The sequence below is a fragment of the Dichomitus squalens genome (assembly GCF_000275845.1).
Source record: "Dichomitus squalens LYAD-421 SS1 unplaced genomic scaffold DICSQscaffold_59, whole genome shotgun sequence".
In the NCBI taxonomy this organism is placed as follows: Eukaryota; Fungi; Basidiomycota; class Agaricomycetes; order Polyporales; family Polyporaceae; genus Dichomitus; species Dichomitus squalens.
This window is the reverse complement of record NW_006766941.1, coordinates 154,777-182,600: the sequence shown is the minus strand read 5'-3', so window position 1 is coordinate 182,600 and position 27,824 is coordinate 154,777. Positions and strand designations below refer to the sequence as shown.

Below are 27,824 nucleotides of genomic sequence, written 5' to 3'. Positions count from 1 at the left end.
TCGGTCACCGATGGGGGAGTCACGGGGGTGAAGCCACCAGACGTTAAGGTCCTCGGGAACCTCCGATTTTTCGTTCCCGCTTGGAGCTCCGAACGTCTGGTCACGAGACTAGGTGTGTTCGGACATTTCTCCGCGGAGTGGTCACGAAAAGTCACATATGCCGAGAACTGCCGGTCAAGACTCCGACCCGGGTGTGCAAATTCGCGCGCACAGGCGCTCGAGCGGAGATTGACAATGAATGACTGTCTTGTGGCGCAAGGTCACGCTCAATGGCCGGTATTCTACTGCACATCTTCTGTACCTCAAATACCTTCGGAAAAATATGCATAATATACAGGTGTAGAAGTTCGAGGGCAAGCGGGCACAAATGGGATTCGCGTTTGGCCGGTGCAAACGCGTGCCGTACGTAGTACATACAATAGACCTTATATACACAGTAGAATAGGGGTAGATAAGGGCGCGGATATCCGTCGGGGGGCGGGACCTGTGGCGCTCGTTCCGCGAGCTCGCCATCTTGACGCCAGGATTCCAACATGCTCCCCCTACCGAGAGTCAGAACCGCCATGCTGGCTTGAGCCGTACCTCAAAAAGGCGGGATCCATGGATTGGCCGAGGTCGGAGTTGGTTACGGACGCTGAGTTCTTGACAAAGGCCTTGACCAGCGACAGCCATTCCACTAGCTTCAGATGTGGCTCGTGCATCGGAAGACCAAAGGACATGGCAGGCATTCTGAAATTCGTTCGCCGTCTAGCGAGATGCTTGGAGGAGGCGGAGGCGAAGGTAAATTCAACAGCGTCGCTTCAGGGCATGAAATGATCTGATCCCTAGAGATAGACTATGCTGGAATGGCGGGAATTGCCCTGCGTACCTGAGGAGAGCAACAAGATGCAGTGACATGACGATGGGTAATTGTTGGGATATGCGTACATATAATGATATGCGTATCTGTAGTGAATGCGACAAGCAGATACAGCAGCCGAAAAGAGTATGGGTGCGACCGGGAAGTCGCTAGGCTCACCTCGGGATAGTCCATGTTGTTCACTAGGGATCGTATATGTACAGATAGTACTGAGTCGACTTATCCGACTCCATCTAGCCACGCTGAAACTTCAACCCTTCAAGTGCATTGAATTTATCCGCGCGTGTTTCCCCGCGCCTCCGCCGGAGTTGGGTAGTGCTGACTTCCACTAGGGGAGTCGGTGGAGTCCTTTCGCAGGCGATCTGAAACCGGTGGGGTAGTTCAATATGTCAGCGCTCCCAGTTCAGAATCAGCTAAGGTGGGTCCCTCGCACATCCCTTCGACCGTTGTGCGATAGCGCGCTTAGCAAGGTATCCACTCCATCACCAGTTCAGAGATTGGGCAGATCCAATCCGGTTCTGAATCGGTTGCGAAAGGACTCTAGTCGGCCACCCTCGAAGGGTGCACACCGTTTAAGGGCAAAGTATCGCTTCCCACTGATTCTCAGTTTGTAAAGAATGTATATATGTCATCCCTTGGCATCCGTGCATATATTTTCATTGGGAAAGTAGGCTTGTCTCGCTCGGCCGTGACGGTATATTGAACTTCGTAGTTAGCGCTGCGGCAGCGTGCAGGCAGCTGGTCGACGGTGTCGCAAAATACGGACAAATAGCGTTGACACGATTGCTTCGCCGCGACATTTCCCCTCCTTTTGAGCTTCCTCATACTTGGACTTTATGACAACCCCCAGTTTCCCCCCCTCATCCTGCCATAGTGCCCATCGGCACATGTAGTACCAGTGGTTAATTGGCGTTCCGACGGCTCCCGGGCTTCGAAATCCAGGAGCGCCGAAACTAGACGGTAACTGGTAACAAGCGCGTATTGCGGTCAACCACTGCCCTGCAATATATTCCGACGCATTGGTCGTTACTCAATTGTCATGTACTTGATTTCAACCTCCTGGTACGTCCGCATGATATATATAGTGGCCTCGATAACGAGCGACATGGATGCAATTCTGCAAGCACGCACAGCCTCCTTTTAGACGCTCAAACGTGTGATGCGGCTGCGGTAGCACACAGCCAAGGTCAGAGTCTGCTAGTCGTTTGACTCACGCTCCTATTGCGTACTCTTTACTCTCAACCTCCAACATCCAACGACTAACTACTCCACATAAGCAGGACAACAGCATCATCATGCAGCTCAAGCACATAACAGAAGAGGTGAGACAGTCCATTGTTGCACATGCGCCCATATTCTCACACCCTTTTTCCGATGAACCTGTGAAGCCAGCTCCAAGAACCACCTCGTTTGATGACCATAATGCAACAAGTCGTCGACGTACAATGTACGAACCTCCCTTCCAGGACCAGTCAGATGAACGACCTGTCCAACCGCACCGCAAACGCCTCTCGTACTGTCCAAGTGATGAACGTGTGTCAGAACGATCCATCCTCGGTCCTAGACCGTACTCTACGACGCGAACCAAATCAGGTGTCCGATGGTCAGAAGTACCCCTCGGCCGACGCTCCACAATGACCCTACCAACCAGGGACTCCTCCCCGTCGACGTCAAGACCTCGTTCATGCATGTTGGATGGAGACGATCCGGGGTTGACTCTCGAAACCTCAGACGGTGTACTCTTCCAGTCCTGTGCCGTTCTCTTCTACCTCGCATCCCCCGTGCTGGCATCTCAGCTGTCCAGTACTTCGTCCTCGCGCCCACGCCGTCTCCTTGTTACCGAGACGAGCACCGTTATCTCTATTATCCTCAAGATCTACCACCCAGTCGACGAGCCGCCCTCCACCGATATCGTCGGCATATATCATGCGCTCATGGCTGCGGAGAAGTACAGGATGCAGAAAGCGGTGCGATATTTACGCAATGCCCTCCTGTCCAAGAAGGACGACCCATCTACTGACCCGGTATTGCTCTACGCCATTGGGTGCCGTTGCGGGATGCGCGACCTCGCTGCCTCTGCAGCAAAGCGGACTCTCCGGATGGAACATGAATCATCCACATCTACGTACGCACCATTGGACGACTTGGGCGTTCCGGCGAGCTACCTCCATCGCCTCCTCACCTACCAACAAGAATGCCGTGAAGCTGCGCGGTGCGTGGCTGAGGGCAAGTGGCGCACGCAGTTGGAGAGCGCATGTGGATTAGGCGAATGGGCAGATGACGGGAAGACACCGTGCTGGTACGGCCCGTACATGGCTGCGATCGCTATGCAGCGGTGGCCCACTGCTACATCAGTGACTGCACCGGAATTACTACGGGGTGTAATTTCGTCCTGTCGGAGCAGAAAGGACGGGGGTGGCCGTAGACGCGGGGCGTGCAGCTACTGCTCGAATCCGGAGAAGATACTTCTTTTCTATGACTTCACCAAGTACGTGGCAGAGACAATCGAGGCACATGTAGACAAGGTGAGTCACCGGTCACTCTGTTCTGGACAGCTGTGACCGCTAATGGGCGCGCTACGTAGGTGGTCCTTACCTGGCCGGAGTCGGAATGAGACCCGACTCAATGAAGCGTGCACGTCTCCCATGTATCAGCCCAATTCTCCGCTAGGTATCCCTATATGCTCTGCTCTTATGATCTACCGTCTATGCTATCGTTAAGTAGCCATCATATGTACACTACCACTATTTATTCCCTTATTTATGCTCGTATTTATTGACGTTTCTGGGCAGGTCTTCACCGTCCAAGCGGCCAGGTGAGTACATCATACTTACCTTTGACAGACACATGCGCGGTCCGTGACACCGTGCAACATCCTGGCGTCGTTCCCTACTCCTATTGACACCTAGACTTACGGGACACGTTTGGTGAGCTATCCCCTCGCTGTCTAAGCACGAGGGTGCAGCCTGAGGCATGTCGCATACGCGCACCTCTTAGATGACCTGTGCGTTCACCGTCAAAGCCTACGCATCTCGCATGTTCGCACCAATTCAAGATCTAATGCTATCCACTGCAGCTGTTGGGGACAAGTCCCGGATGGCTTGTCCCGGGGCTTAGGGAGGGTCGCCCATCCTGCTTCTGGCACGACCGTATACGAGCTGGACCAGCAAGACACCTGTCTGTGCAATTGTGGCTTCAGTGAGCGGTACATGAATGTGAGGCACGTTGCGCCTGCGGACCGGTACCAACAGATTATCTTTTCGGGCAACAAGCGTAGGTTTGAGATGTTCCTCATGGAGACACTATGCATGATTATTGACTAATCTCAATGCGGTGACCCGTATAATCTCGAGTCCGTCAACAGAATAGACCGGGGCCGAAGCGAGCTCGACGGCATCGGCAATATGCATTGGGGAAGCCAACTGGTGGGTGGTGGTGTCTACATCCGACCAAGATGCTCGCGACAAAGGACGATAGGGGCAGAGGACATATCCGTATCACGGTACCTATGTTGTCATTTCCGCAACGATAATGCACCAAAAAAAATGAACACTTCACTCAGCGATCATGACCACCGCAGGGGTCGAACCTGCAATCTCCTGATTACTCAATCGTAGTCAGACGCGTTGCCATTACGCCAGGCAGCCAATGAAATGCATGTAGCTCGGCTGAATTCCATGTGCCTGACCATTGTAATATCTGGCGCTCGCGAGCGGAGCGCAAGACATGACGACTGCCTTCGGTATCACCGTTCAAGGGCGCATAGTATAGCAAGTCGCATTAAAGATGGAAATGAGGTCGGCGAACCCCTACGGTCGTACCTCTTGCGATAGCTACAGCGCAGCGGGCGAGCGATCGTTGACGAGGAGTCTGCATAGCCACGGCGGAGACTGCCTGGTTGCAGACACTGTACCCCTGCTAAGTACGCTCGTACGGTTCGCTGTGTAGTATAGTGGACCTCTCATGAACAGATAACACAGCGTGTCACCGCTGAGCACCTATGTCTTCCATGTGAATTATCACGATGAGACATCGGGGTCAGAGACGACCCGCCCGATCCCTATGCAACGCCAGAACGATCGGGAACTCCTGTGAGAGTCTCGTCTACTAGGAAGACGTACCACGGCCGACGGTCCGTGGTGCGGGAAGTGCGCCCACGAACGCGAACGGGTGTGTGTGTGATCGAGGACGGACGCGCGAGCTCCACCGCGGGATCCGGATGGCATAGTGTGCAGACCAAGAGATCCGCCAGATCCGCCTCCGGCGGGAGACGTCGATGAGGGAGGCGTGAGATCCATGTGATCAGGGACGCGGGCGATCTGCATAGCAGTCGGTGTGAAACACGCTCGGACGATTTTCCACAGGGGTTGCATGTTGTGTGGGCTTACCTGAGGCATTCGAGGGGGAAGGGACACGCGGAACTTGGGTCTCGGAGGGAGTGGAACGCCCGGCACCAACAGGGCAGTGTGTCTGCAGTGCTGCGCAGGCCGGAGCTTCAGATGGCTGGGTCTTCGTGTGGATTGGAAGCGAAGCGGGACCGTGGCGTTCGCCTGTCGCCTTAGGGAACGGAGGACCACACCAAATCAATTGTCGGAGAAGCCCCGAGCGTCGCGGATAGACAGGGCGGGCTGGTGTGGGGAAGGAAGGTCACGAGCTGAACACTGCGGGGCACGAGATTAGCTCGAAGGCACCCAAGCTCGAGGACGGCCCAAGCGCGACAGACAAGGGAAGCGGACTGCATCGCGGCACGGAAGGAAGGGCTAGGAACGAATCATGCGATGGGATGCCGCACAGCGCTCGCGCGCCCGGAGCACGGCACTGGCAGTTCTCTGGTTGGCATGGCTGGGAGAACGCGGGCCTGGGGGGCAGCTGCGACTCTGCGAGCGACGGTCAGATGACAGCACACGCAGCCAGCGGCGGGCGCGGGCATGAGAATGCGAAACGGGGTGCGGTCGGAGAGCTGTACGGGCTGGGCGACCCACGTTCGCGCGTGTGCGGTCATGCAGGTCATGCGAAGCCATTCCCCGCGTCCGTGGACACCGCTCAATTGATGAGTATCATGAGTTGCGACATGGGGCGACAGGCAATGCGGGGGCGGCGCGCCGCGGGGTGTTGCACGGCCATTCGTCGTTGTAGGATCCGCGTGAGAGGCGCGTGGGGAGATTCGGAGCTGCAGAGACGTATGGGGCATGGAGCGGGGTCGCGGCGGGGAGGCGCGAGTGGCTCAGGTGGGTTTGGGCGGGGAAGAAGGCGTGCTCGAGGTCGGTGCTGGTGCAGGGAAGAGCGGAGATTTGGTGTGCATGGAGGGGACCGGGGGCAGACTAGCCCGAGAGGCGCGACGCGCAGGGCATACATATGGGTGCACCTCGGAAGCTACCCAGGTCCGTCCGGTCCGCGTCTCTGATACATACTATATTACTTGCGTTATTTACTTATGATATTGTCGTCGCGCGATGGGAGTGTTTGAGGAGGGAGAACGTTTATACTTACAGCCGTGTTCTTGCGCAGTGTCGGGACAATGATCGATGAAGGAAAATTGGCGCGAGGGCGGAAAGGGAGAGCCGGCGGGCGCAGGGCACGTGGCCGGGCTCGGAAGATGGCGGGGGTCCCTCGCAAAGCTGCAGCCATCACCGCCAACAGCTTCTCCATCCCCCTCTCCACCCTCCCCTCATCTTATCCTCCCCGCCGTCCATGGCGGCCTGCTGAACACCCCACACAATACAGCGCAGCAGCACACTCGGCTCAGTCTCTAGGCCCGGTGCCCTACAGACTGCGGTAGCCCCTCTAGCCGGCCCTGGTCATCAGGCGTCTTGCCTCTTTAGCTGCACTCGGACCCTCGCTGCCGACTCACCTTCGGACCTACCCAGCTGCTTCCTTCTGGAACGATTCGGTCAGATCACTAGCCCCCTCTGCTACGCCTCTCTCATCTGCCACTACTTCTCCCTCTACCTCTCCCGACTGCTCTCATGAGTATGCCGGTTCCCGCGACTCTGACAAGCTATCTGCCTGTCCTGCTCGTATCCGTCACCCACAACGCCGTCCCAGACGACTCTTCCTTTGACACCCAACCCGAGGGCCAGGTCGACTATCTCTCCCACAACTGGAAGGAGGAGGATGTCTGGCGATCATGGCGCTCCATGACCCGCCAGAAGAACGCCATCGCGAATGGCATGCGCCTCGAGAATGCGAGCTGGCGCACCTGGTGGAAGCAGAGGAACAAACTTCCCACTGTAAGCCCCGAGACGCTCAACTGGTACGTTCTTTTATACCTCGCCATCCCTTTATTTCTCGTATCGCTCGCTCCCCTCGCATGTATGCGCTCCTCAAACATGAGGGGAGAGTGTGTCGCAATAACACCCCTCGGACCGTTCGACTGTGGCAGGCAGCGTTTTCGGGGCTCCCTTTGCCTTTCGCCGCAGCTCGCGTCGCAGTTTGGCGGCGTTTACTCCTTCACTCCACCACAACCAGTATCCAATGCCGCAGGCTGTGGCGCAAGCCCTAGGGGCGAGGGCGTGGATCTCTTGCGACTGGCTGCTTTGCCCTCTTCTCGATGCGCGGCACTCTCTGCTCGCATTTTCTCCATGTTGGGCTTCGACGGTCCGGGGCGCGGCCGATTGGTTCGCAACCCCTAGCATTAGTCGTTCGCTGGCATTCATGAACGCGCTTCTTACACGCGATCCCCTCCTTGTGTTGAGCGATTGAATGACGGAGTGCCCCTTGCTTACGTCTATTCCAGGCTGAAGGACTCTGACGTAACATGGCTTTATGGACCCCTACACATCGGCCACGACTGGACCGACTATTCACAACACAAGACTTCGAAGCTCAACGCCGGACACCGGAAAACCAGCATCGACGCCCTTCCCGGTCCGTTCCAGACGAGCGTGTACTCGGCTCCCGTACCCGTACCCAAGAAGCCGATCCTCAAGCGACGCAGCATCAGTCAATTGCTGTCGCTCCCTGCCAGCCCCTTCTTCAACCACGCCGACAGCGACGAGGAGGAAGAGCACGACACTGTGCAAGACCTCAAGTGCGGGTCGAGCGCGCCATCTACGCGTCCCCCACTTGTGCACACGAAGAGCGATACCCACATCAACCTGCGCGGTCGTCCGTTCCGCAAGAACTCGCCACCACGCATCATCGCCGAGGACGGCTCCGCATCTGCGCCACCCGCCTCTACGTCTACGTCTGCCTCTGGCTCCGCCTCCCCATCTGCGTCACAAGCCGGACCGACACCGCCGGTCGTACGCGTGGCGACGGTTAGCGACGGGTCAGGGTCCACGAGCAGCGATCAAGACCTGAGCGGGCGGTCGAGCATAGATGGGCCAGCGAAGAAGAAGCACATCAGCTTCAATACGTTTGTGGAGCAATGCATCGCGATCGAGAAGCCGAAGCTGAAGCGCTCCATAACGGGCCCTGCTGGCGGACGGTTGTTCGATGCGTACGATGATGGGTGAGTGGCCCCGACATGTGAGTGTCGCGATGGGCTAACGTGTGCATCAGGTACGACTCGGAGTTGGCGTACGATGGAGAGTACGACGAGCCGTCGACGTACTACTTCCACGAGAACGTCGTGATGGGGTCGGACTCTGAGGACGATGATGACGATGACGTGCTCGAGATGCGGACGGCCTCCTCACGCTCGCGATCAAACTCGGCGTCGTCGACGCTGAAGTCCTCGCTCGCCACCCCACTCAGCCCGGGTAACACTATGTCGTCGCGTCCGCGCCCCCCGATGGTCCGTCGACAGTCGACGGACAGGGAACATGTCACCATCGCGCCCATCGCACCGACATTACTGAAGAGCACCGGGGTCGGGAACGAGCTCGGGACGGTCCAGGAAGGCAAGACGCTCGAGTCGCCGAAGGACGTCGACCTCGTCTACGTGCCGACCGGCAACCACTACAGCCTCCCCGGCACTCCGAGCATGAACAGCGGGAGCGGCGGCGATGTGTACCACCATCGCGAGTCGTACTTCAGCGTTGGCACCGCCCCGACATACCCCCGCTCGCCCCTCCCGCGCTCGCCCGCCCCGGGCGCGTCGCCACAAGCGCAGAGTGCGACGCTGCCGCCAGAGCATCAGCCCCTGCCGACGCTGATGCGTCGCTCGGGCTCCGGCACGTTCTTCCCCGCGCAGACGATAGTCGACTCCCCGATGCACCTCCACGACTCTCTCGTCGAGGACGCGTACGACTACTTCGGGGGCCCCGACCTCGGCGAGGACTTCAGCTCCGGGTGCGCGCAATACCCGCGGAGACGGCCGCAGCGCGACATCCGAGACGACGACGCGCACGACGCCGTGACGCGCTATGCAGAAGGCGGTGCGGCGAGCGTCCCCACAGGGCGGAGTAGTGGCTGGCGCGTAAGCCCCAGCCCGAGCCCGGTCGACTCCCCACGGACGCCGGACGCGGACATGCCCGTCGTGGTCGTGAACGAGGTGAACGGGGCCGTCGAGGAGAGGCAGGAGCGCTCGCGCGAGAGCAGCCCGTCTCGGTCGCCTGTGCTGTACCGGATACACGAGCACCAGGAAGGCGCGTCGTCGTCTTACGGCCCTGTGCCCACGACAGCCCCCGTGCCCGTGCCCATACCCCGCGCCAACCCCTCACACGCCCACCTCGTCTCGTCGTCGTCGTCCACCGCGAACTCTGTTGTACCGTCGTCCGCCCCCAGCTCCGGCATATGCGCGGACCCCGCGCTGCTCTCGCCCTCCGACGTCGTCCCCATGCGCGGCCGCATGCCGCACTCGCCCAGCGTGAGCGGGAGCACCACCACCGGGTCGTCGTCGTACCACTCGAGCGACTCGCGTTCCGGCTCGAGCTCCCGCGGGCGCTCCTCCACGCGCACGTCGTCGTTCTCGGACCGGGAACGGTCGGGGAGCAGGAGCAGGAGCCGGAGCCGGGGCGCGAGCTCGCCGATCGGGAGCATCTCGCCCACCGGGAGCACGATCGGGATCGTCAACGGCGGCGCGTACGTCGGGGGCCGGTGCCGCGGCGACCGGGAGCGCGACGCGGACGTCCGGGAGAGCAGGCGGAGGGGCGAGGAGGAGAGGGGGCGCGACCGCACGGGGAGGCGGCTGGGCGACAGCTTGAGCCCCCCGGGCGTCGTGGGCTCGCCGTCGCGCGGGAGCAGCGCCGAGGGCGGGCGGTACCAGCCGTACTCGCCCGTGCTGACGGAGGCGGCTTTGGAGCGGGAGCAGCGGCAGGCGGGGAGGGAGCGGGCGCCGTCGCCGCCGTCGTCCGTGTCGGGCTCTTCGACGGAGACGGCGAGCGTGTCGACTGTTGGGCCGGCGCATATTCAGCAGCAGCAGCAGCAGCAACAGCAGCTGGTGGCGCCGTCAGAACCTGTGGACCGCCCAAAGCTGTCGGTCTATGCCCCCGCTGCGAAGGCCCCGGTCGTCCCCTCGCCGATCCCTGAACTGGAGGAGGAAGAGGAGCAGAGATCGAGACACCCCACTCCTGCCAACTCGCCTGTCGCTGCGTTCCGGATATCGGTCCCTCCTGCGCAGACGGCTCAGCCTGTCTCTTCGCCCATCTCTGCATCTCAGGAGTCTGCATCGCGCACGTCGAGGTCGGCTGGGAACGCGACATCGGCGTCCACAGCCGCCACTGGTGATTCGGTCGACTCCGCGCTGGATTCACCGACATCTCCCGTCAGCCCTTCGTCCTCGAGACATCTCCCTCGTGCGCAGCGGGTCTCGTTCGATGGCATGCAGGAGCAGGCGGGGACGCTTGTCAACCGCGCTGCCGAGATTGTGCACTCCGCACGCGGCTTCTTGGGCTCAATATGGAGCTCGAATGCTGCGTCTGCCTGAGCCCTTCTTCCGCCTTGCTCTGCTTCTCCGGCCCCTTGCCTATGAATGCCGTTGTCCCCCTCTGCCCATCGACGCACATGACGCAGTTCCGGTCACAATCCATACCACCAACACATGACTCACCTCATCCATCGTCTCGACCGTCAATTATTCAAATATGCGTATGGCAAGCTGTTCATCGCCTCATCATCTCACGCCTCCCGTTTCTCCCTTGGCAGTCATCTATATGCTAAATGCCCGTGTTCTCGCACATAATCACGCCGCCTGCTCCCCGGCGGGTCGCGCGGTCTGCCATTTGTTCATACCGCGCAGCATCGACTTTTCTCTTGCTTCTCGCCGTCTCGAAGGTCTCTCGAGGCGGTACGCCGATTCGCATCATGCAGTTGCAACCACCCCTCCAGAGGACTTACATATGTACACATCTGTACGTGTATCTCCGCGGTCGCATCGCGTCATGTAGTCTTGTTTTTGTTTTTGGACTTACACAACCCCACAACTCGTCCATCATCGCCTTCTCCTTTTCACGTTCTCCTATCGTACGCTCATGGTTTATCTCCTTCTTAAACTTTTCATCCCGTTGGCCTGTTCGTCTGGCCGACGGGGGTGGTGTGATTTTTCGCACCCCCCTCACCTCTCCTCACCTCCATCATCCTTCTCATGTGTCTTGTGCGTTGGGGCTTGGTCTTGGTCGTCGTGGTCTGTCTCTCGTCGTTTTGGGGGTTGAAGCGTCGTCTGGTGTTTGCTGTGTTCGTCTCCTGGCCCGTACACTCACGACCCTCGCAGTACTTAGTTATCGTACTCCCCACGCGCTGAATATGCAGCAGTAGTAGTGTTGGTATGACTGGTCTCCCTCTCCTGTTCCTGGACGTCGTCCTTTTTTCGCTGTGGTTCGTATCCCGCCTTCATTCCCCCCGTCCGTGTCGTGCATTCCCGCGTATACGTGTATCCTTCTAGGTTTGCTTGTTTCATAGATGTACTTTTGGTGTATATAGTCTACTGAATGGCACCCTCTACAACGCGTACCTGCAATCTCTCGGTCTCCAGTATGGTTTCCTGGAGGGCAAGAACATGCACAGTGCACACGAGTTACCTTTTGTCCTCATGATCATTTCCGCCGTTTCTCCAACCACACCGGCAACCGGTAAACGACCCGTCGACGTGGTTGACCATTACCTTCGGAACGCGGTATGTATACGGTCCGTCCAGCGCTCACTTCCCTCTGATTGCAATGCGATCCTAGGATAAGCGGTTGCAGTGTTTCTATCGATCCTACCCTAACTGCCGCAACCTCGATCTTCATTCACTAAGGATACCTCCGTCGTACATCGCGGTATGCCTATGCCATCTTCTCGAATGCTTGGTGATGACTGATTGTGACACCCCTCAGCAAGCCCTCTCCCATTCTCAAGGTTACCATATCCAGCGTCAGCGTCGGCAACCGGTGAGCGATATCCAAGTCACATTGAGCTTTCTGATTCGCTTATATCACTAGATATGAGCCTGTTCAGGAGCGAGTCTGAACAGCCACCCGCACTCGTACCCGCAGTGCAGCGTGCCACGCATCCATTCAACGAGGACAGTGCCGATGTCATGATTCGGACCAGTGACAACGTGGAGTTTCGCGTCCACAAGACCATCCTCGCCCTTGGAAGCGGCACGTTCAAGGATTTGCTGTCAATCCCTGAACCTCTGAACGAGGCAAGAGAGGCGATCCCGGTAGCGGAGGACAGCGAGACTATGGATGCATTCTTGCGGATCTGCTATCCCGTAATCAACCCGAAGCTGACGTCGGTGGACCACATCCGTAGGGTCCTCGCCGCCGGAGTGAAGTACGATGCTCCTGCCGTCATCGATCAGATGAAGGTGTCCCTAATGGCACCGCAATGCCTCGACGTAGACCCACTTGGTGTATACTCTGTTGCTTGTGTCTTCCACCTGGAAGAAGAGGCCAAGTCTGCCGCTGAAGCTGCCGTCATCATGGGGAAAACCTGGAGCGAGGATACCTACCCCGTGCTTGATGATATCAGCGCGGGAGCCTACTTCCGTCTCCTGCAGCTCTATCGTTCTCGTGTGGCCTGTTCTGAACCACGGGCAGGCCCGGGGAAGAAGAAGAGGAAGGGTGCTAGTGTCAACTCAACGCCAAGTTATTATTATATTGTCAGATTCGATGGCATTGAGCCATTTTGCCGTCTCCCACCGAGCACAGCCAGTTCCATTCCTGTGGGCGCGACCGTTGATGGCCTATCTGGGTTCGAGCCATTCTCCCATGCAACAGGAGATCTCATTTTCCGCTCTCACGACGAATTCGATTTCTACGTCCATCGCAATATCCTGGCCTTCGCTTCACCAATACTGCTCAGTAGGCTCATCCTCGAAGAGCTCAAGTACACATCTGACGGTATTGAGATCCCCGTGTATCGCGCTCAGGAGTGCGGTGTTGTCCTGGACATCCTGCTCCGTCTTTGCTATCCAGTCGCCCATCCTCAAGTCTTCAAACCCGACGTGTTCCTCGCCGTCCTTTCTGCCGCGCACAGATATGAGATGGCCAAGGCGGAGCAGATTCTGCGAGGCCTCTGGCAGAAAGTCTCAGAAGCAAACCCATTGCGCTTCTACTTCGCGGCTGTGGAGCAAGGTTGGAAAGACGAAGCCGTGATGTGCGCAGATCACCTAGCTCGTCTGTCTTTCTCCTCTGTATCAGTATACGACCGCTATGTGCCGGAGATGAATTGCGTCCGTAGTATCCCATATCGTCATCTGCTATCGTATGTAGAGAAGAAGCGATGGAACACCGAGACGAAGTTGGGCTGGTACGAGGGTCCATACGGTACGGTGCCTTATCTTTTATGGTGATTCAGAGCTGAATTGAAGCGGCAGGTCTACCTTCGTGTTGAGCAAGTCTACGCTCTGTCTATCATAGATATTCACCGCTGCGAGGTCGTCAACTCGCTTCACCGATGCTGCTCAGTAGGCTCATCATTGGAGAGTCCAAGCACAGGCGTGACGATATGGAGATCCTAGTGTATCTACTCCAGGAATGCGATGATGTATTCGCTCGCTTGCCACAGCTCATGGGTGTTGGGACTGCTTACTACCGGGACTAACAACGAGGCTGACGCTAAGTAAAAGTTCCTTCAAGTTCCTATTCCGGATATTGATATCTCCATGGCTGCAATGACCATATAGTCTTGCCGGGATTGCCATCTCGATGAAAGTTTCGGACGGCCCGGGGCAAGGTCATCGGTATGTGTATCCTTCTTAGGATCGTGTAGAGAAGCTTAAGATACCTGTGCGTAAGTACATCCCTTATCTCTAACTTCGGCGCTTAGTTCATAGGCGCGAAAAGGGCGGTATCTATTCACCTGCATAGCGTGGCGCATCCCGCGGTGTGTGCCAGTCCTCTGGAGGTACGCTGAAGGCCGTGACGCTTTATACCACGCTTATCACGTGAAGTAGTCCTATTATCAAGGGTCCTCCGACACATCTAAGTACATACATTCAGTCACACCGTTACAAGGTTCTCAGCTAGGTGTTCGACGCACTACTACGGGGCCGGGATTTGGAAGAAAAGTCAACGAGGAAGGATACATGTCATGAAGAGTAGCTGGGCCAGCAAGACTGAAGCGGTGATTTGGGGCTAACAACATTTCGCCCCCTATATTTGGTAGCTAGCATTTGCGAAGTCGATGGTGAGTGCCTCACGCCCAACGAAGAAGAGCATCCCTCGCCACAACACATGTCCTCGATACTCGTCCGGCACCCATATCACAAGATTATCGTTCTTTTCCATGACCCAACCGTCCCACTCCTTGTACCCCGGAGGAGTTGAGAGCGCACTGGCAGACGGGTCTTCAGATGAGCTTGCTGTAGCCTTGAAGTTGATTAAGGAGGGATGAACTCCCGGGGGACCTTGAGAGGTATCTCTACGTTTAGCCTAAAAGCGAGAAGAGAACAAACGCTACTTGCCTGTGAAAGCATTCACATCCCAAACAACGATGAACATCTCTGAACTTGATGCGATATGGCGACCATCCGAAGAGAGCGCGAGGGAATCGATCCTTCCGAATGGATTGGACAGGCCTTCCCCAACAGACTCCCCCGTCTGTGCGTCCCACATCCGTATCGTCCGGTCCTCGCCCCAAGACACGATCCGTTGTTTGTCCGGAGGATATGTCGAATGGTGAACATGGCCTGTGTGGCCGTGTAAAGGCTCGCCTGCTGGTGCCCATCTCTCCAAATTCCAGAATCTGATCGTGCCATCCCTGCCAGATGACATCACATGCCGGCCGTCCTTAGACCACGAAACAGAGTTGACGCAGCCTTCGTGGCCGCTGAAAGGCTCGCCAACAGCGCGCCCCGTCTCCGCATCCCACACCTGCACTATCCCATCGTCCGAGCCGGATGCGATGCGCTTGCAATCCGGTGACCAAGCGATGCAGTTGACATAACCTTCATGCTCGACCAAAGCCCTGACGAGACACTCGTATGTCTCGGCATCCCATATGCGAATAATGCGGTCACACGAGACAATCCGGCGGCCGTCTGGGGAGTAATCAACGTCACATATCCAGCCCGTATTGCCATGTAGCTCTCCGAGCGGTCGGAGCGTAGTCGAGTCCCATACACAAAGGGTGGAATCCAATGAGGCGGAAACAAAGCGAGTGCCATCTGGAGAGAACCTGACGCGAGTTATGAAGTCGGAATGACCCTTCAGATGCCCACCGATGGATTTACCAGCGTCCGCATCCCACACGTTGATGGTGCCATCTTCAGAGCCCGATATAATCCGGCGTCCGTCAGGTGAGTACGCGAGTGAGGTCACGGAGCTCGTGAGGGCAGAATCTGGCCACTCAGAAGAGACATCACCAGGGCTTTCCACGCTCATGCTCTCATCTACGGACCATATCCGTATCGTCCCATCGGGCGAGCCGGACACGACGTGGTGACCGTCAGGTGAAAAGCTAACAGCCTCTACGGCGTCGCTGTGCCCAACAAATGGCCCCCTGACAACCCCGTATGTTTCCATATCCCATATGAGAACGCGACCATTCTCAGATCCAGAGGCAATACGCCTGCCGTTGCGAGAGAGTGAGAGACACTCTACAGGATCCAGAAGGTCGTGGGATATGGTTCTTGACATCTGTTGTGTCTCAAAGTCCCAGATCCGGATTGTCGAGTCCCGCGACCCGGACACAATCCGAAGACCGTCCACGGAGAATAGGACAGAAGTGACCCGATCCGTATGGCCTACGAAGGGCTTCCCCACAGCTTGTCCTTCTATGGTGTCCCAGACCCGCACTACGTGATCATGGGATCCCGACGCGATGTATTGACTATTCGGAGAGAAGGCGACACAGCGAACGCAGGATGCATGGTCATGGATAGACTGATTAGCCATCCCGAGCGTTTGCGTCAACCAAACACAAATACGACCGTCATCATCGCCAGACACAAGGCGAAGTCCATCTGGAGAGTACGCGACACACCATACTGAACGCGGATGGCCCCGTAGAGGTTCACCAACAACCTCCCCTGTCATGGGGTCCCATATCCTCACCGTGGAATCAGAGAGCGCTGCAGCGACGTGACGGCCATCTGGCGAGAAAGCAAGCCCAAGAACCTGGCAGCCACAAGACAGCTCACAGATAGCTTCGCCTGTCTCCGCATCCCATGCTCGCAGTGTCGTGTCCGCCGATCCTGACACAATGCGCCGACCATCAGGGGAGTAAGCCACGGAACGGATGGCGGCTGTGTGCCTCGAGAGGATTGCCTGATCCTGTGGCCAACCGTTACGAACGCGATCGACGAAAGGAAGAAAGGGGAAACGTGGAAGATAATTGGTCCGGACCCTAGAGAAAGCTGGAGAGAAAGGCAGAGCTGACATGTAGACATGAGGAGCGGACTGGGCTATGGCATTGGCAAACCGTCGGATGAAGGAGATCGCATCAAGTAATAGCTCCTTCGATGAATCGCTTTCGGCGTCCTATGATAGCCGCGAGTCAGATCACAATGCAGATGAGTCAAGTACAACGACCAAACTCACGTCATAGCCCTTGAGTGCTGCTTCCAAGGAAGGGGCGGCGCGATTGATAGACTTGAGGAGACTGAGCAATTCGAACCAGAAGAGAAGCTTGTCTCGCAAGAACCTGCTCAGTTCTTGTTGCAGGTCAGGTGGATGGGTGGTAGCGAGGTGGTCCTTCCAGTTGCATGCCGCGTAGGACAGACTTTGAGGGACGGAGATGGAGAGGCGAGCTTCTAGATCAGCAATGTCACGGTTGAGGGTGTGGGACGTCTTCAAACGGCAGATGTTGAAGGACAGTCGATTATTCATGACGCGGAAGCAACCAAGCGCCATGACAGGATGCCCTGCCGCCAAGTCGACGAACCATTCCTTACTTCTACCCTTGTCGGTCAAGAAGTCGCGGAACGACGTGTGGTGCGGACGGATGGGGGATTTCTTGATATATATCCCCGAGAGAAGGGAGCCCATGTCCTTCACAAGGACGTTGACCTCGTCCTCCTGTGCACCGGTCGCGAGACGACATATCTCCGCGAGGGATTCGACCGACAGCGGAGAGGAGGCGCAGAGCATCTGGGCCATCACGGAACGAAACTGTTCCATGAGATATTGGTCGTCCGACGCGAAGAGGTCCTCCAGAATTGTTCGGTAGAGGCCATCGAGGGAAGAAACACCACCTTGCGACACTGCGATCATAAACAAATCGAACCGTCGCTTCAAGGGGCGACCGGCTGGCTTCTGAAGGATAGCCCGGCAAGCCGTTGCCGCCCATTGGAACAGACCCTCCGCCTTGGCAGCCAGCTCTCGAACGTCCGTACTGTCTAGGGGTTCCTCGAATTCCGGATCGTCTGGAGCAAGTGTGTGGCGCACGTAGCACTCGATGTCGGGCATCGCCTCGTCCTTGTTGTCGTCAAGGATCATATGGCTCAAGCGCAGGTGATCGTCATTTGAGCGACCCACGACGCGCATGACATCGTGCTCGGGACGGGATGTAATGAGGATGCGGAAGTTGGGAGGAAGTTTTCCAGAACCCTCCGTGAGATGCTTCAGTAGTAGACGACGCTCGGGCGCGTCCGCGGAGCTACTTTCATCGAACGCGTCGATGACAAGAAGTACCGGCCGCACTAAGGTAACGGTCTTGAGTGGCTTGAGAATAAGCCCCTCCCACTGCTTAGCGATGTCGACTGACCCTATGAGATGGCCCTCATCATGGAGGACGGCGGCGAGTGCACATCGGAAGTCAGAATTCCAGTTCGCGAGATCGTGCGCGATCGTGCTGAATACTGAGGTCAGAGGACGGTCCGCTTGGAAGGCACGGTTGAAGCCAAAGAATGAGCCAAGGCGACGACGAGTCCCCAAGTATACGCCAATGGAATGGGCGACGGAAGACTTCCCGGTTCCGGCACCGCCGAGAAGGAAGAGAACTCGGGGGGCATCGGACTTGGGATTGTTGACCCACTCTCGGAGCACACCCAACGTCTTCACGCGCGTACCCTCGAGACAAGCTCTGCCTGAATCGAGTCCTGCACCGCGAACATAGGGCAAGTTGTTGGTTATGCCTTGAGCCGTCGGTGAGAACGAGGGTCATAGCAAGTGATGAAGACATACTCAGGTCTGCGAGATTCGCCACGCGGATCTCAGTTTCAAGCATCCCCCCTTCGGTAAATCGCCTGCGAAGGTCCACGAAAGCCTCTGTGAATTCGCGTACTTTCTCGTCTACGCGTGAACCCGATATGACATTGCTTCCCGTTCGGATCCCTGGAGTGCAACTTCAGTACGCATCATAACAAGAACTCAGCGAGGGACATCCGCACAGAAATTCGTGAAACGAGCCTCGTCCTGGATGAACTCAGCGCACTCCTGTGTCTTCTTCGACATATCCTTGAGCAGCCTTTTGCGATATTCGTCCAAGTCAGTAAAGCGACCGGTCTTGTTCACGAGTCCATAGAGGTCGTCCATCGCTTTGGGAAGATTGCCCATGGCCTCGTCACGTTTGTTCTGATCAATTACAGGCTAAAGGGTATGAGTCAGAGCCGCAGCGGGAACAGAATGATGAGCGGAGACAGCGTACCATCACCACCGAAAGGAGGACAGTAGATGCTATCTTAGCGTAGGGATGGAGCTGAACATTATATTGAGCATGACCGAGACTCGATAAAGGACAGGAATTGACGCACATCTCCAATGCTTTCAACAAGCGATGCAAACGTGTCCACTTTCTCCAACACGGGCTTCCACAGCTCGTACGCACTTCCAACAGATTCTGTCGTCGATTGGATGGCTGTTGCCCCTTTGGCTACGATTGTATCGGGTGAGCTAAGAGGGGCCAATGCTGTGCGACCGTCGTCGACGGCTGTCCTTATTTGGGCGACATCCTCAGCGGGGCTTGTGGTGGGAGCTGCGTTCTGCGTTTCCTTGAATGAGACGTCCAGTCAATTCCAGGCAGACAGTAAAGTTATTTACGAAGTCAAACTCACCTTGCTCGAAGCCTGAGGAACGACCTCTGTGCGACCGACACCTGCAGATATCGCATTGATCGACGCGCCTCTGGCTTCGTCCGTAGATGGTTGAGAAGATAGTTTGATATGTTTGCGCCACTTGCTCTTGAACTTGCGCATGACAGACTTGATTGATGGTCTGAGGATGTTGTAGGACGTGGGTGGCTGCTGGACGGTGCAGAATCATCTAAGTACACAGCGCGCTTGTTGTCTGAGCGCCGCGCCCCGTCTCGCGCATTTACCCGCTTACCCCTCTCAAACTCCCCATGGGACCTTCAGATGGCAACCTCTCTTTGACTGCTCAACTGAAACACCTAATTCTTGCATACTCTGGCTCACCAATGCGACGAACAGGCACGGTACTGGACTCGAATTGCGCCAGCTCGTTGGCATTGAACTCCGGACATTCCCGCTCTTCCAGCTCCCTCCTGAACTCAGACATCGCTGTTGGCTGAATAGTATGGTGTGCTCTTCATAAAACCGTCGGAATTTTGAAGAACATATGCTACCGAGGGCTTTGTGTCAAAAGGCGGTCTGCTCTGCAACAACGACGTCTACCGTGGGGTGCGCTTGGGTGGCAGGTCTCTTGGGCATGCTGGACCTCCTTCTCATGAGGCACCAGACACCGTGTTATTGTGAGTAACTTGCTCCTTGATAGTTTTGATGGTCTTGCGAGGCATTGGGTGTTATCGGTAGTCACTGCTGATCTGCAAGAAGGCACGGGCGGGGTTGATTGGGGTTGCAAAGGATGGTCCTCCATCGCCATATCGACGACTCATACAACTCTGAATGTTTATAGGTATATGGTGGACATATATGCCACGTTTAATTGAAAGGAAACGTTAGGATTAACGGCATACAACAGAGTGAATTACTAGGCATGTGCCCGAACCCTTCATCCGTTCCAGCGCACGCCCACGAGAAAGGCCACCGATACTCACTCCCTTCACGCCGTCAGAGCGTCATGAATTCCTTTGTGACTTTGTCGATTCCTCCGGTACGCATTTTCCACCCTTGCGGACGGCTCCTTCGGGTCCTCATATAGATGGTCAAGTCACCACATTAGCTCGCACCCGTCACGCCGGTTATCTGGAAAGCACCACGACAAGGAGAGGGAACGAGATCGGGATCGCGAACGAGACCAAGAACGACATCGTGAGTGGGACGGGCGGAGGGGGAAGCAGAAAGAGAAGGAGAGGAGCCATGGTCGGGAACGGGAGAGGACGAGAGACATCACGAGGCAAAAGGAGGGCCACATATCGTCCGAGCGCAACAGGGAGCGCGAGCAACTCGCGTCAGCACGTTCAGGCCCTCGAATACGAGAGCCTCCCGGAACAGCTGCGCTCAACGCGTGAAGAGCTCTCGAAGCTGTCCACCGCCGTATTCTCCTCCCCTAACTCCCTCACACCTTAGTCGCTATCTGCATCCTACCTCGCCTCACCGCCTGACGCACTTGGGCTCGTCCACCTTATCTTGACGGCGCAAGCACTAGCTCGCTCTCCCTCAGCTATCCTCTCCTCATCGCCTACGTTCTCAACCTACCCTTCCGTTTTGCAACATTCCGCCGAAGCCGCTCTTGTAGATCCGAAGCAGCTCCACCTGCTATATAATTTCTTGGGCACGACTTACTCATGTGCACGCCGAACGATCCTCTCTCAAGCGGGACAGCTTGTCTCGCTTAAAGGCCTCTCCAAGACTGAAGTACTGACGACTAGTCGGGCGCGCAGCTCCTCCTGGCGCTCGCGGACCTCAACCTTTGTCTGCGATGCTACCGGTAGCAATGCCTTTGCCCTTCGTCTGCCGGAGTCCGGAGTATCCTGTTGCTGTGGTGTGTCCAAGGGAATTTTTGTACGCTAGTTTCCCGCCCAGAAAGCAACTGACCGTCCGTCGTATGGGTTGACGACCGTGGGAGAGTTCCCGCAGGTGGCGGTATGGATTGCAGGAGTATCCTGGCAGACAATGTTGTTCAGCGACTCTCGGAACAGCTGTTCCCAGAGCAACCCACTAATTACTTTAAATCCATCGAACACATGTCTTACGGACATCACGCAATAGCCAACAGAACAATGAGCGTCTCCAGCGGAACGCTCGCAGTGGCGCGAAGCCGTTAGACTCGGAGTCCGACAGCTTCAACAAGATCGCAGCAGGGTAAGCCCACTCGCTTTGCACCCGTCCCAGTCAACAAAGGCTTGATATAGATGCCGAATTTCTCCTACAGCAGCTGTGAGGTGGCACGAAGTGTTATTAGCCACCTCATTGGGCGGCTTGACCCCGATGCTGAAGACCTGCCTAGATAGCCAGCGCCTTACGGGCTGAAGCCGTCTGTTCATGGGCAGTGCGAGGCAAGGTGCTTCCGAATCACCAGGGTCTGTTACGAGCTTCCTGCCGTCTGTTGACTGGAGCGAACTGCGAGAGCCATCAGCCAACAGACGCCAGTAATTCATACTATAAGCTGAGGTAGTATCTCGTCGCCCAGCTTTCAACCCGATTCCCATACCATATTATGCTTCCAAGATACTCTAGGGAATTTCTTCTATCTGGCTTCGACTCCAAACCTACTGTGACGAGGAGGAACTTCCTTGTTGGCATCGTAGTCTTCGCCTTGGTCGTTTCTGGGGCGTACGCATGGCGACAGCTAGGCCGGCCAGGGCTCATCGCCATCCCTCCTACCGAGCTTGCCCCTCCGCTGTACACGGAGTACCATGAAGCTGAGCTACATCTTCCGCAACATGACTGGTCGAAAACCCGTCCCGGAGATGGACAAAGATTTTTCTTTGTCGCCGGGCATGTGAGAGGTGTGCATTTCTGGAGTTTGTGACCAGTGCTCGTGCTGACGTTTTCCCCATGTCCTCTCATCCATCCGTAACCATAGGCCTTGGGTGGGGAAATGCACTACAGGAGCACCTGATGAATGCCTACCTGGCTTATCGGGCTGGCAGAATGTACGTCTCCCTCGCTAATCACACAAACGTACCTCTTCCAATTCACCCAAAGCTTTGTCTTTGACAACTATACTTGGAACGATGACGGGTCGTTATGTTCCAAATACAATGGGCACTGGATTCCTTCGCAGATACCTTATTCAGCACTTATACGAGGTACTTATTCCAATCCTGCGACCATGATTCACAAACCGATCATCGCTGGGAAGGACCGATCGTTGGGGAGCCATTCCCAGACAATGTTCACGCATCCCCCGCAGTCAGCAGAGTATACTTTGACCAAGTTTGCCCCAAAAAGCTCAAGCTTGCACGCAATGCAGTTCACGCCGATCTTGTCTCCAAATTCTCGGCCGAGCTCGTCACGGACGCGTGGGTGACTACAATCAGAGAAATCGAGGATCCGTGCGTTGAGGAGTCCAGGAAGTCCGGTCCAATCTATGTGCACTATGAGTAAGTCTATCCGACAAGGTTGCACTGAGTCCATGCGCTCACGATCTGTATAGGACCTGGGGGGTACGCCTGGCACTGAAGGACATCTGGTCGTCATTCTCGACCTCCCCCATCATCACCCACTTCGGATGGTCCTCGCTTGTGGAACGTGCCTTCGATCACAATAGCGGGCTTATCATCCCCAAGACATTGTCCATGCCCACAATAGCCGACCACCCGTTCACGTCCAACGCAGAACGATACTCTCCGATACCAGGCCTTCTCGCTATCCATGTTCGTCGTGGGGATTACGAGCAGCACTGCCCACGTCTCGCTCAGAATTCCGACGGCTTCGTCGGCGTCACGAACTTCCAAGACATGCCTGACCAATTCGTAGTCCTTCCCAAACAAGGCGGGGAAACTACTATTGATCACTTCGAACACTACCGCAGGCGATGCTATCCGACTGTCGGCGAGATTGTGGAGAAAGTTGCGGAGATCCGGACAAGCCCCGCTGGAACTGGGATCAACCAGCTCTACATCATGACTAATGGCCGACCTGTGTTCGTTCAAGAGCTCAAGGAAGCGCTGCTGGCGGCAGGAGAATGGAACATGATATCGAGTAGTCGGGATCTCGTTCTCGATTGGGACCAGAAGTTCGTTTCTCAGGCCGTTGACATGCTTATCGCACAGCGTGCCCAAGTCTTCATCGGCAATGGGGTAAGCCATTCCCCTTTTCTTTCGGCTGATTGGGGCGGCTCACGCTGCACCACAGTTCTCAACGTTGACCTCTACTGCTGTGATGATGCGTCTAGCCAATAGCTTCCCGACGAATAGCAATAGATTTTGGTAGCGTGCGTAGGGCCTACAAATCACCTACCAGATCGTTGTGGGATGACACCCTCGTAACGCTGTAAGGCCACAGATTCGGAGTATCACCAGCAATATACTTTGTCCGCTCAAAACTCTAATGAGCACCGCACCAGGCTGGTAGTTTGATAGCAACAGCCAGGAGATTTGTCCAAGATTAATTTAGCTTTGAGAGGTGCGATGAACTAGGGCGAGAGATGGGCTACCATGCCAGTGGCGCGGCGGCGGCTGAGCTAGAATAGCTTGTCTCCTTGACAAAGCAATGCTGTAAGACGAGCCCAGCCTCGAAGCCACGAGGTGTCCCACATAATGTCACTACATAGTCTACATGATGACACCAAGTCCATTCATCCTGCCAATGGTATCCGTAGTATTGCAAACAGAACTTCTCGCATCCCACGAAAATCACAGACATCATTCCAAGGTGGCGTCACCGAGCGTGTCCAACGACTTAAGACGCTACGTGGGGCCATCACATCGGAAGTTCTACAGCACGGTCTCACACGGGAGGCGAGTCAATGACCACCAGCGGCGATGAAGTAAACGAAGCTCAAACCAAGGCTTGAAATTAAGCGACCAAAGGAACCTAGAACCCCGACTCATCAGCCTGTCAGATCCCGTACTGCATCCATCCTTGCGAAGGGCTCACCTCGTCCAGCGCCAATCTCATTCCCTGTCGGAATGTGGTCCCCATCCTCACAAGATCCTGCGCAATGTTGAAACAGCAGGGGCACCACGGCTTCTCCGACAGTGTCGGCGCGACAGACCTCTGGAAGAGCTCCTCTGCCGAGGGCATATCCTGCGCCGATGGCCGCTGGCGTAGCTCCGCAACGACATCATCTCGGCGTTGCTGAACCCACTCCGGACCACGGGTCTCACAGCCAACGTGGCAGGGCAGCCCGCGCGGATGCAGGGGCGATGTAGATGACTTCTGGCGCTGTTTTTCCTTCTGCGGTTGGGGACTCTGAGACTCGAGTGGAGCCAACGCTGCCTCACTGCGCCAGACCTTGGAGGTTGCGTGGTGAACGCGATCGACAGCAGTGGCAGCCCCTTCCCAGTAGTCGCTTAGCAGCTGCCATTGGATCGCAGGTGCAAGCTCCATCTCGGGGACGTATAGCTTGTGTGAACTTCGGGGAACGCGGCGGGCGGCAATCCTCGCAAGCTCAGGAAATCCGTAGGGGAGAGCAGCGAAATACAAGGAGGCAGGGTGAACAGCGGAAACAGACTCCCACTTCGCAACGAGAAGATCAACGATGCGTGTCATATCATACTTCTCTGCTGCCTTGAGCACAGCGAGGAACAGGTGATGGTCTTGGGGGAGCGGAGCGTCGCCGAGATAACACAGACGCAGGAGATGAGCCAAGATCGGGCTCTGCTCCGCGAAGTTGAGGGTGGAAACAGACTGCTGGGGAGCGTTCCTAGATGCTCCAACAATCATCTCGTCCATGATCCTGTCTCTCAGGACCAAGAGTCCATGCACAGCAAGCCCTTGTGTGCTGGGAACGTCCTCCCGTCGGAAGCGCTGCACGTGATGTCCGGAAGGACGACCGAAGTGAAGAAAGCCCAAGGAATACCGGCGTCGCCACCAGTCGGACCAGACAGCTGTCGCTCTTGCGTCTGGCGAGGGAGGGGACGAGTGAACGTAAAACCTGGTTCGACCTCGCCGCGCTGGCTGTGGTATATTGAGAGGCGGCAGTAGTCCGCGGCGCTGACCCCGCGAGCGTCCGCGTGGCGTATGAACTCTGTGATGGGCACGAACTGATGTAAGTGCGTGTAGCTCCCAAGGTCTCTGTAGTGCAGCATGCGTTCCGCGCCTGCTCGCGCGACCTCCTCCAGCATGAGCCGGCAGCCAATCGCCCAAACTTGCATGGAGCGACCCGGTGCGAACGCGAGTAGGTCTTGCGTTAGGATCGATGCGGGGTACTCCATCATGTACTTCAGCGATGCTTCGAGGAAAACCGCAGCCTCTTCGAGAGAACGCGACTGCCCCGGCTTGGGGATTAGATAGATGAACCGCAAGAGGAAGTCGAGTGTCTTGCTGTCTTCGCTCATCGGGATGATGGGCCGGTTATGAGCAGAGCTCGAGGGATCGGGGAAGGGGGTGCCGACGGCGACAATGCCTTCGGACACTGAGGATGCTGCGACAAGGATCTGGCTGAAACAATGGAAGTCGACGCCATCGGAACTTCGCAATATGACATCTCCAGTCGATCCGTCGAATGGCGACGATGCCACTCGAGTCGAGTCACCTGAATCCTTGCCCATGTCGATGGCAGAGGCGATCCTATGCTGGCAGGAAGTACTGGGGAAAGAGGTGGAGGCTGCGGCAAGAGTTACTGGACGCAACGAAAGATTCGATGCACGTGAGTAGGAATTGCTTGCGGGTAATTTGAATAAGCGACTATGCGGGCCGGGAGTTGAGCGCTCGTTTAGGAATCGGGTGACCGAGAACGGTCCCGACGTTGTCGCCACCCTGAGCGTATAAGTCTCTCAAATCTGACTCTTTCAAGCAGAGCGCGAAGGGGTAGCCGGAGTGAAAGCACGTTCAGAGTACTGCGCAGGAGATAGCCACTTCAACGGTTCCTGGTGCGAAGTGAGCTTCGTGGCCGATACGATGGGAGCCAAACAAAAGTCACCTTTTTCTCCGCTACACTTATAGCCTCAGCAGCGCACTTACTCAGTTTGAGTAACAAGAATGTCCCTTGAACACTCGCGCAATAGCTACAGGGGTAGCTACTAATAGGGTCGCGGGTAGTCTCCAATATGGTCTGCAGGAGGTCCTCGTTGGTCGCGAACTCGGCGCTAGGCCAGGGCTGTCCGGAGAGCCGCAACAGGTACGGCTCGAACCAGCAAGGGTTTTCGCCGGCGTAGCCACACCGAACGGAGTCCTGCAGCTGAAGATACACATCCGAGCTGATCCAATCGATCGAAAAGTTGACGAATAGAGATCCAACAGCAGCGCGGCAGCGATCGCGATGGTCGATGAGGCGATGGAGGCAACCGCCGGTAACGCCGATCGAGTCCAGCTCAGAGGCGGGTGTCTTCAAGATGTCGGAGCGAAGGGCACGTTTGGCGGCTGCCGTCGCAAGCTCGCGCATACCAGAACGACAGGCGGCGGCGTATAGGAGCACAGGGTCCTCAGAGACATCGTCCTTTTTGGCGGTAAGAGCAGCACGGAGAACATGACAAGCGCGCTGCATCTCGTATTTCTCTGCTGCGATGAGCGCGGCACTGATGTCGTGCAAATCCGATAAACGAGGCTCGGGTACTGGGTAGCATAGTTGGAGAAGCAGGGATAGGATGCGACTTGGCTCTGACAAAGGCACTCGCAAGGGCGAAGGAGGATGGATGTCTGAGACCTTAGAGGTAAGGACCGGAGACGACAGCCGAAGGATATGTTTGAAGACGTGGAATTCCATGCCATCGGACGCGACCAAAGTCACCTCCGCTTCAGTAGAATCGAACGGATGGGGGGCGGTCCGGGTCTCTGGAAGGACATTGGGGGCGACAGGCTCAAGGGAAGCCTCGGTCAAAGAGGGTGTGGACATAGGTGTCTGCCGATTTCGACCGCCGCCCGAGGTATGGAAAGTGAACCTGAATCGGTCATTTACCCTGCCTCCACGCTCGCAATACGAGAGAAGCCGATGATACGCGCCGATTGATAAATCCTCCAGCTCTGGGACGTATCTGGTCTGAAGCTTCTGCTTCAGCACCTCCTTTGCTGCTGCTGCTGCCTCCGCCTCGAGATCGAAACAGCACGCGACGGCGTACACACTCAGCGGGTCGGCAGAAGCGAGAGACCGGAGCCTCCTCTTTGCAATTTTGATCGCCACTGCCATCTGGTACTTCAACGCCGCTTCGAGAGTAGAGCGTACCTCATGAATCGTGCCTAGTGTTGGATGATCCACCGGATAGCATAGCCGGAATAGCCTCTCCAGCACGTCACTGGACTCGGTCACATTGAGGACAGGGAGTTCTCCAGGTTCGGAAGTAGAGGGAACGCCCGGTTGCGGAAGACTGAACATATCTTTGAAGAAATCGGAGGCGAGGGAAAGGATGACTGTGTGCAGCCTGAAGGTGACATTGTCGGAGGAACAGATGATTATGTCAGCAGAAGGCTCGTTGAATGGATGGTCTGCTTGGGACGTCATGACATCGGGATGTATAGACCAGTACGGCGAGAGCGGCGAGTCGAGGAGAAGTGCTGGGAGGATTGGCGAAGTGCGGAGTCAACCTAGGCAATGCAGAGGCGCCGACTGCACGTCCCTCCGTTCCACGTTCTATTAGTTGACGTTCGCACTGGCGGCGACATCTTTGATGCTGTGACAGTGAGGAGAATATTTTTGCTGGTCTAATCCTCTTCACGCGGCCGGCTTGATGGCAGTACAACAACAAGAGC

At 56.5% G+C, this 27,824-nt stretch overlaps 7 protein-coding genes and 1 non-coding gene across 8 annotated transcripts; 4 read left to right on the top strand and 4 right to left on the bottom strand.

The window, feature by feature from the left end:
• Positions 1 to 2,493: 2,493 nt before the first annotated feature.
• DICSQDRAFT_174190 (uncharacterized protein) lies at positions 2,494 to 3,473 on the top strand (the record flags this gene model as incomplete). The annotated part of the gene is made up of 2 exons (XM_007370007.1): positions 2,494 to 3,384; positions 3,444 to 3,473. 2 exons carry the CDS (start codon positions 2,494 to 2,496, stop codon positions 3,471 to 3,473), a joined length of 921 nt encoding a protein of 306 aa, XP_007370069.1.
• Positions 3,474 to 4,427: 954 nt separating this feature from the next.
• On the bottom strand, positions 4,428 to 4,506 carry DICSQDRAFT_t173. The gene has a single exon. It is a non-coding gene; the product is annotated as a tRNA-Arg (tRNA).
• Positions 4,507 to 4,522: 16 nt separating this feature from the next.
• Positions 4,523 to 6,141, bottom strand: DICSQDRAFT_157496 (uncharacterized protein). Its single transcript, XM_007370006.1, has 2 exons — positions 5,248 to 6,141; positions 4,523 to 5,178 (listed from the first exon to the last, which is right to left on the bottom strand). Exon 1 carries the CDS (start codon positions 6,048 to 6,050, stop codon positions 5,631 to 5,633), a length of 420 nt encoding a protein of 139 aa, XP_007370068.1. The 5' UTR covers positions 6,051 to 6,141; the 3' UTR covers positions 4,523 to 5,178; positions 5,248 to 5,630.
• A 690-nt stretch (positions 6,142 to 6,831) lies between these two features.
• Positions 6,832 to 9,350, top strand: DICSQDRAFT_19714 (uncharacterized protein; the record flags this gene model as incomplete). Its single annotated transcript, XM_007370005.1, has 3 exons — positions 6,832 to 7,112; positions 7,596 to 8,312; positions 8,363 to 9,350. Coding segments are annotated over 3 exons (1,986 nt in total), but the record flags the coding sequence as incomplete, so codon positions are not given.
• Positions 9,351 to 11,771: 2,421 nt separating this feature from the next.
• On the top strand, positions 11,772 to 13,520 carry DICSQDRAFT_174188 (uncharacterized protein; the record flags this gene model as incomplete). Its single annotated transcript, XM_007370004.1, has 4 exons — positions 11,772 to 11,855; positions 11,911 to 12,000; positions 12,062 to 12,111; positions 12,179 to 13,520. The coding sequence occupies 4 exons, from the start codon at positions 11,772 to 11,774 to the stop codon at positions 13,518 to 13,520; spliced, it is 1,566 nt and encodes a 521-aa protein (XP_007370066.1).
• A 1,252-nt stretch (positions 13,521 to 14,772) lies between these two features.
• DICSQDRAFT_15010 (WD40 repeat-like protein) lies at positions 14,773 to 18,687 on the bottom strand (the record flags this gene model as incomplete). The annotated part of the gene is made up of 5 exons (XM_007370003.1): positions 14,773 to 15,670; positions 15,806 to 16,650; positions 16,711 to 18,245; positions 18,295 to 18,444; positions 18,501 to 18,687. Coding segments are annotated over 5 exons (3,615 nt in total), but the record flags the coding sequence as incomplete, so codon positions are not given.
• Positions 18,688 to 21,382: 2,695 nt separating this feature from the next.
• Positions 21,383 to 23,408, top strand: DICSQDRAFT_149944 (uncharacterized protein; the record flags this gene model as incomplete). The annotated part of the gene is made up of 6 exons (XM_007370002.1): positions 21,383 to 21,407; positions 21,833 to 21,994; positions 22,124 to 22,282; positions 22,336 to 22,528; positions 22,630 to 23,275; positions 23,331 to 23,408. 6 exons carry the CDS (start codon positions 21,383 to 21,385, stop codon positions 23,406 to 23,408), a joined length of 1,263 nt encoding a protein of 420 aa, XP_007370064.1.
• A 172-nt stretch (positions 23,409 to 23,580) lies between these two features.
• DICSQDRAFT_112055 (uncharacterized protein) lies at positions 23,581 to 27,585 on the bottom strand. Its single transcript, XM_007370001.1, has 3 exons — positions 26,062 to 27,585; positions 24,075 to 26,008; positions 23,581 to 24,011 (listed from the first exon to the last, which is right to left on the bottom strand). Exons 1-2 carry the CDS (start codon positions 27,574 to 27,576, stop codon positions 25,931 to 25,933), a joined length of 1,593 nt encoding a protein of 530 aa, XP_007370063.1. The 5' UTR covers positions 27,577 to 27,585; the 3' UTR covers positions 23,581 to 24,011; positions 24,075 to 25,930.
• Between the last annotated feature and the right edge of the window lie 239 nt (positions 27,586 to 27,824).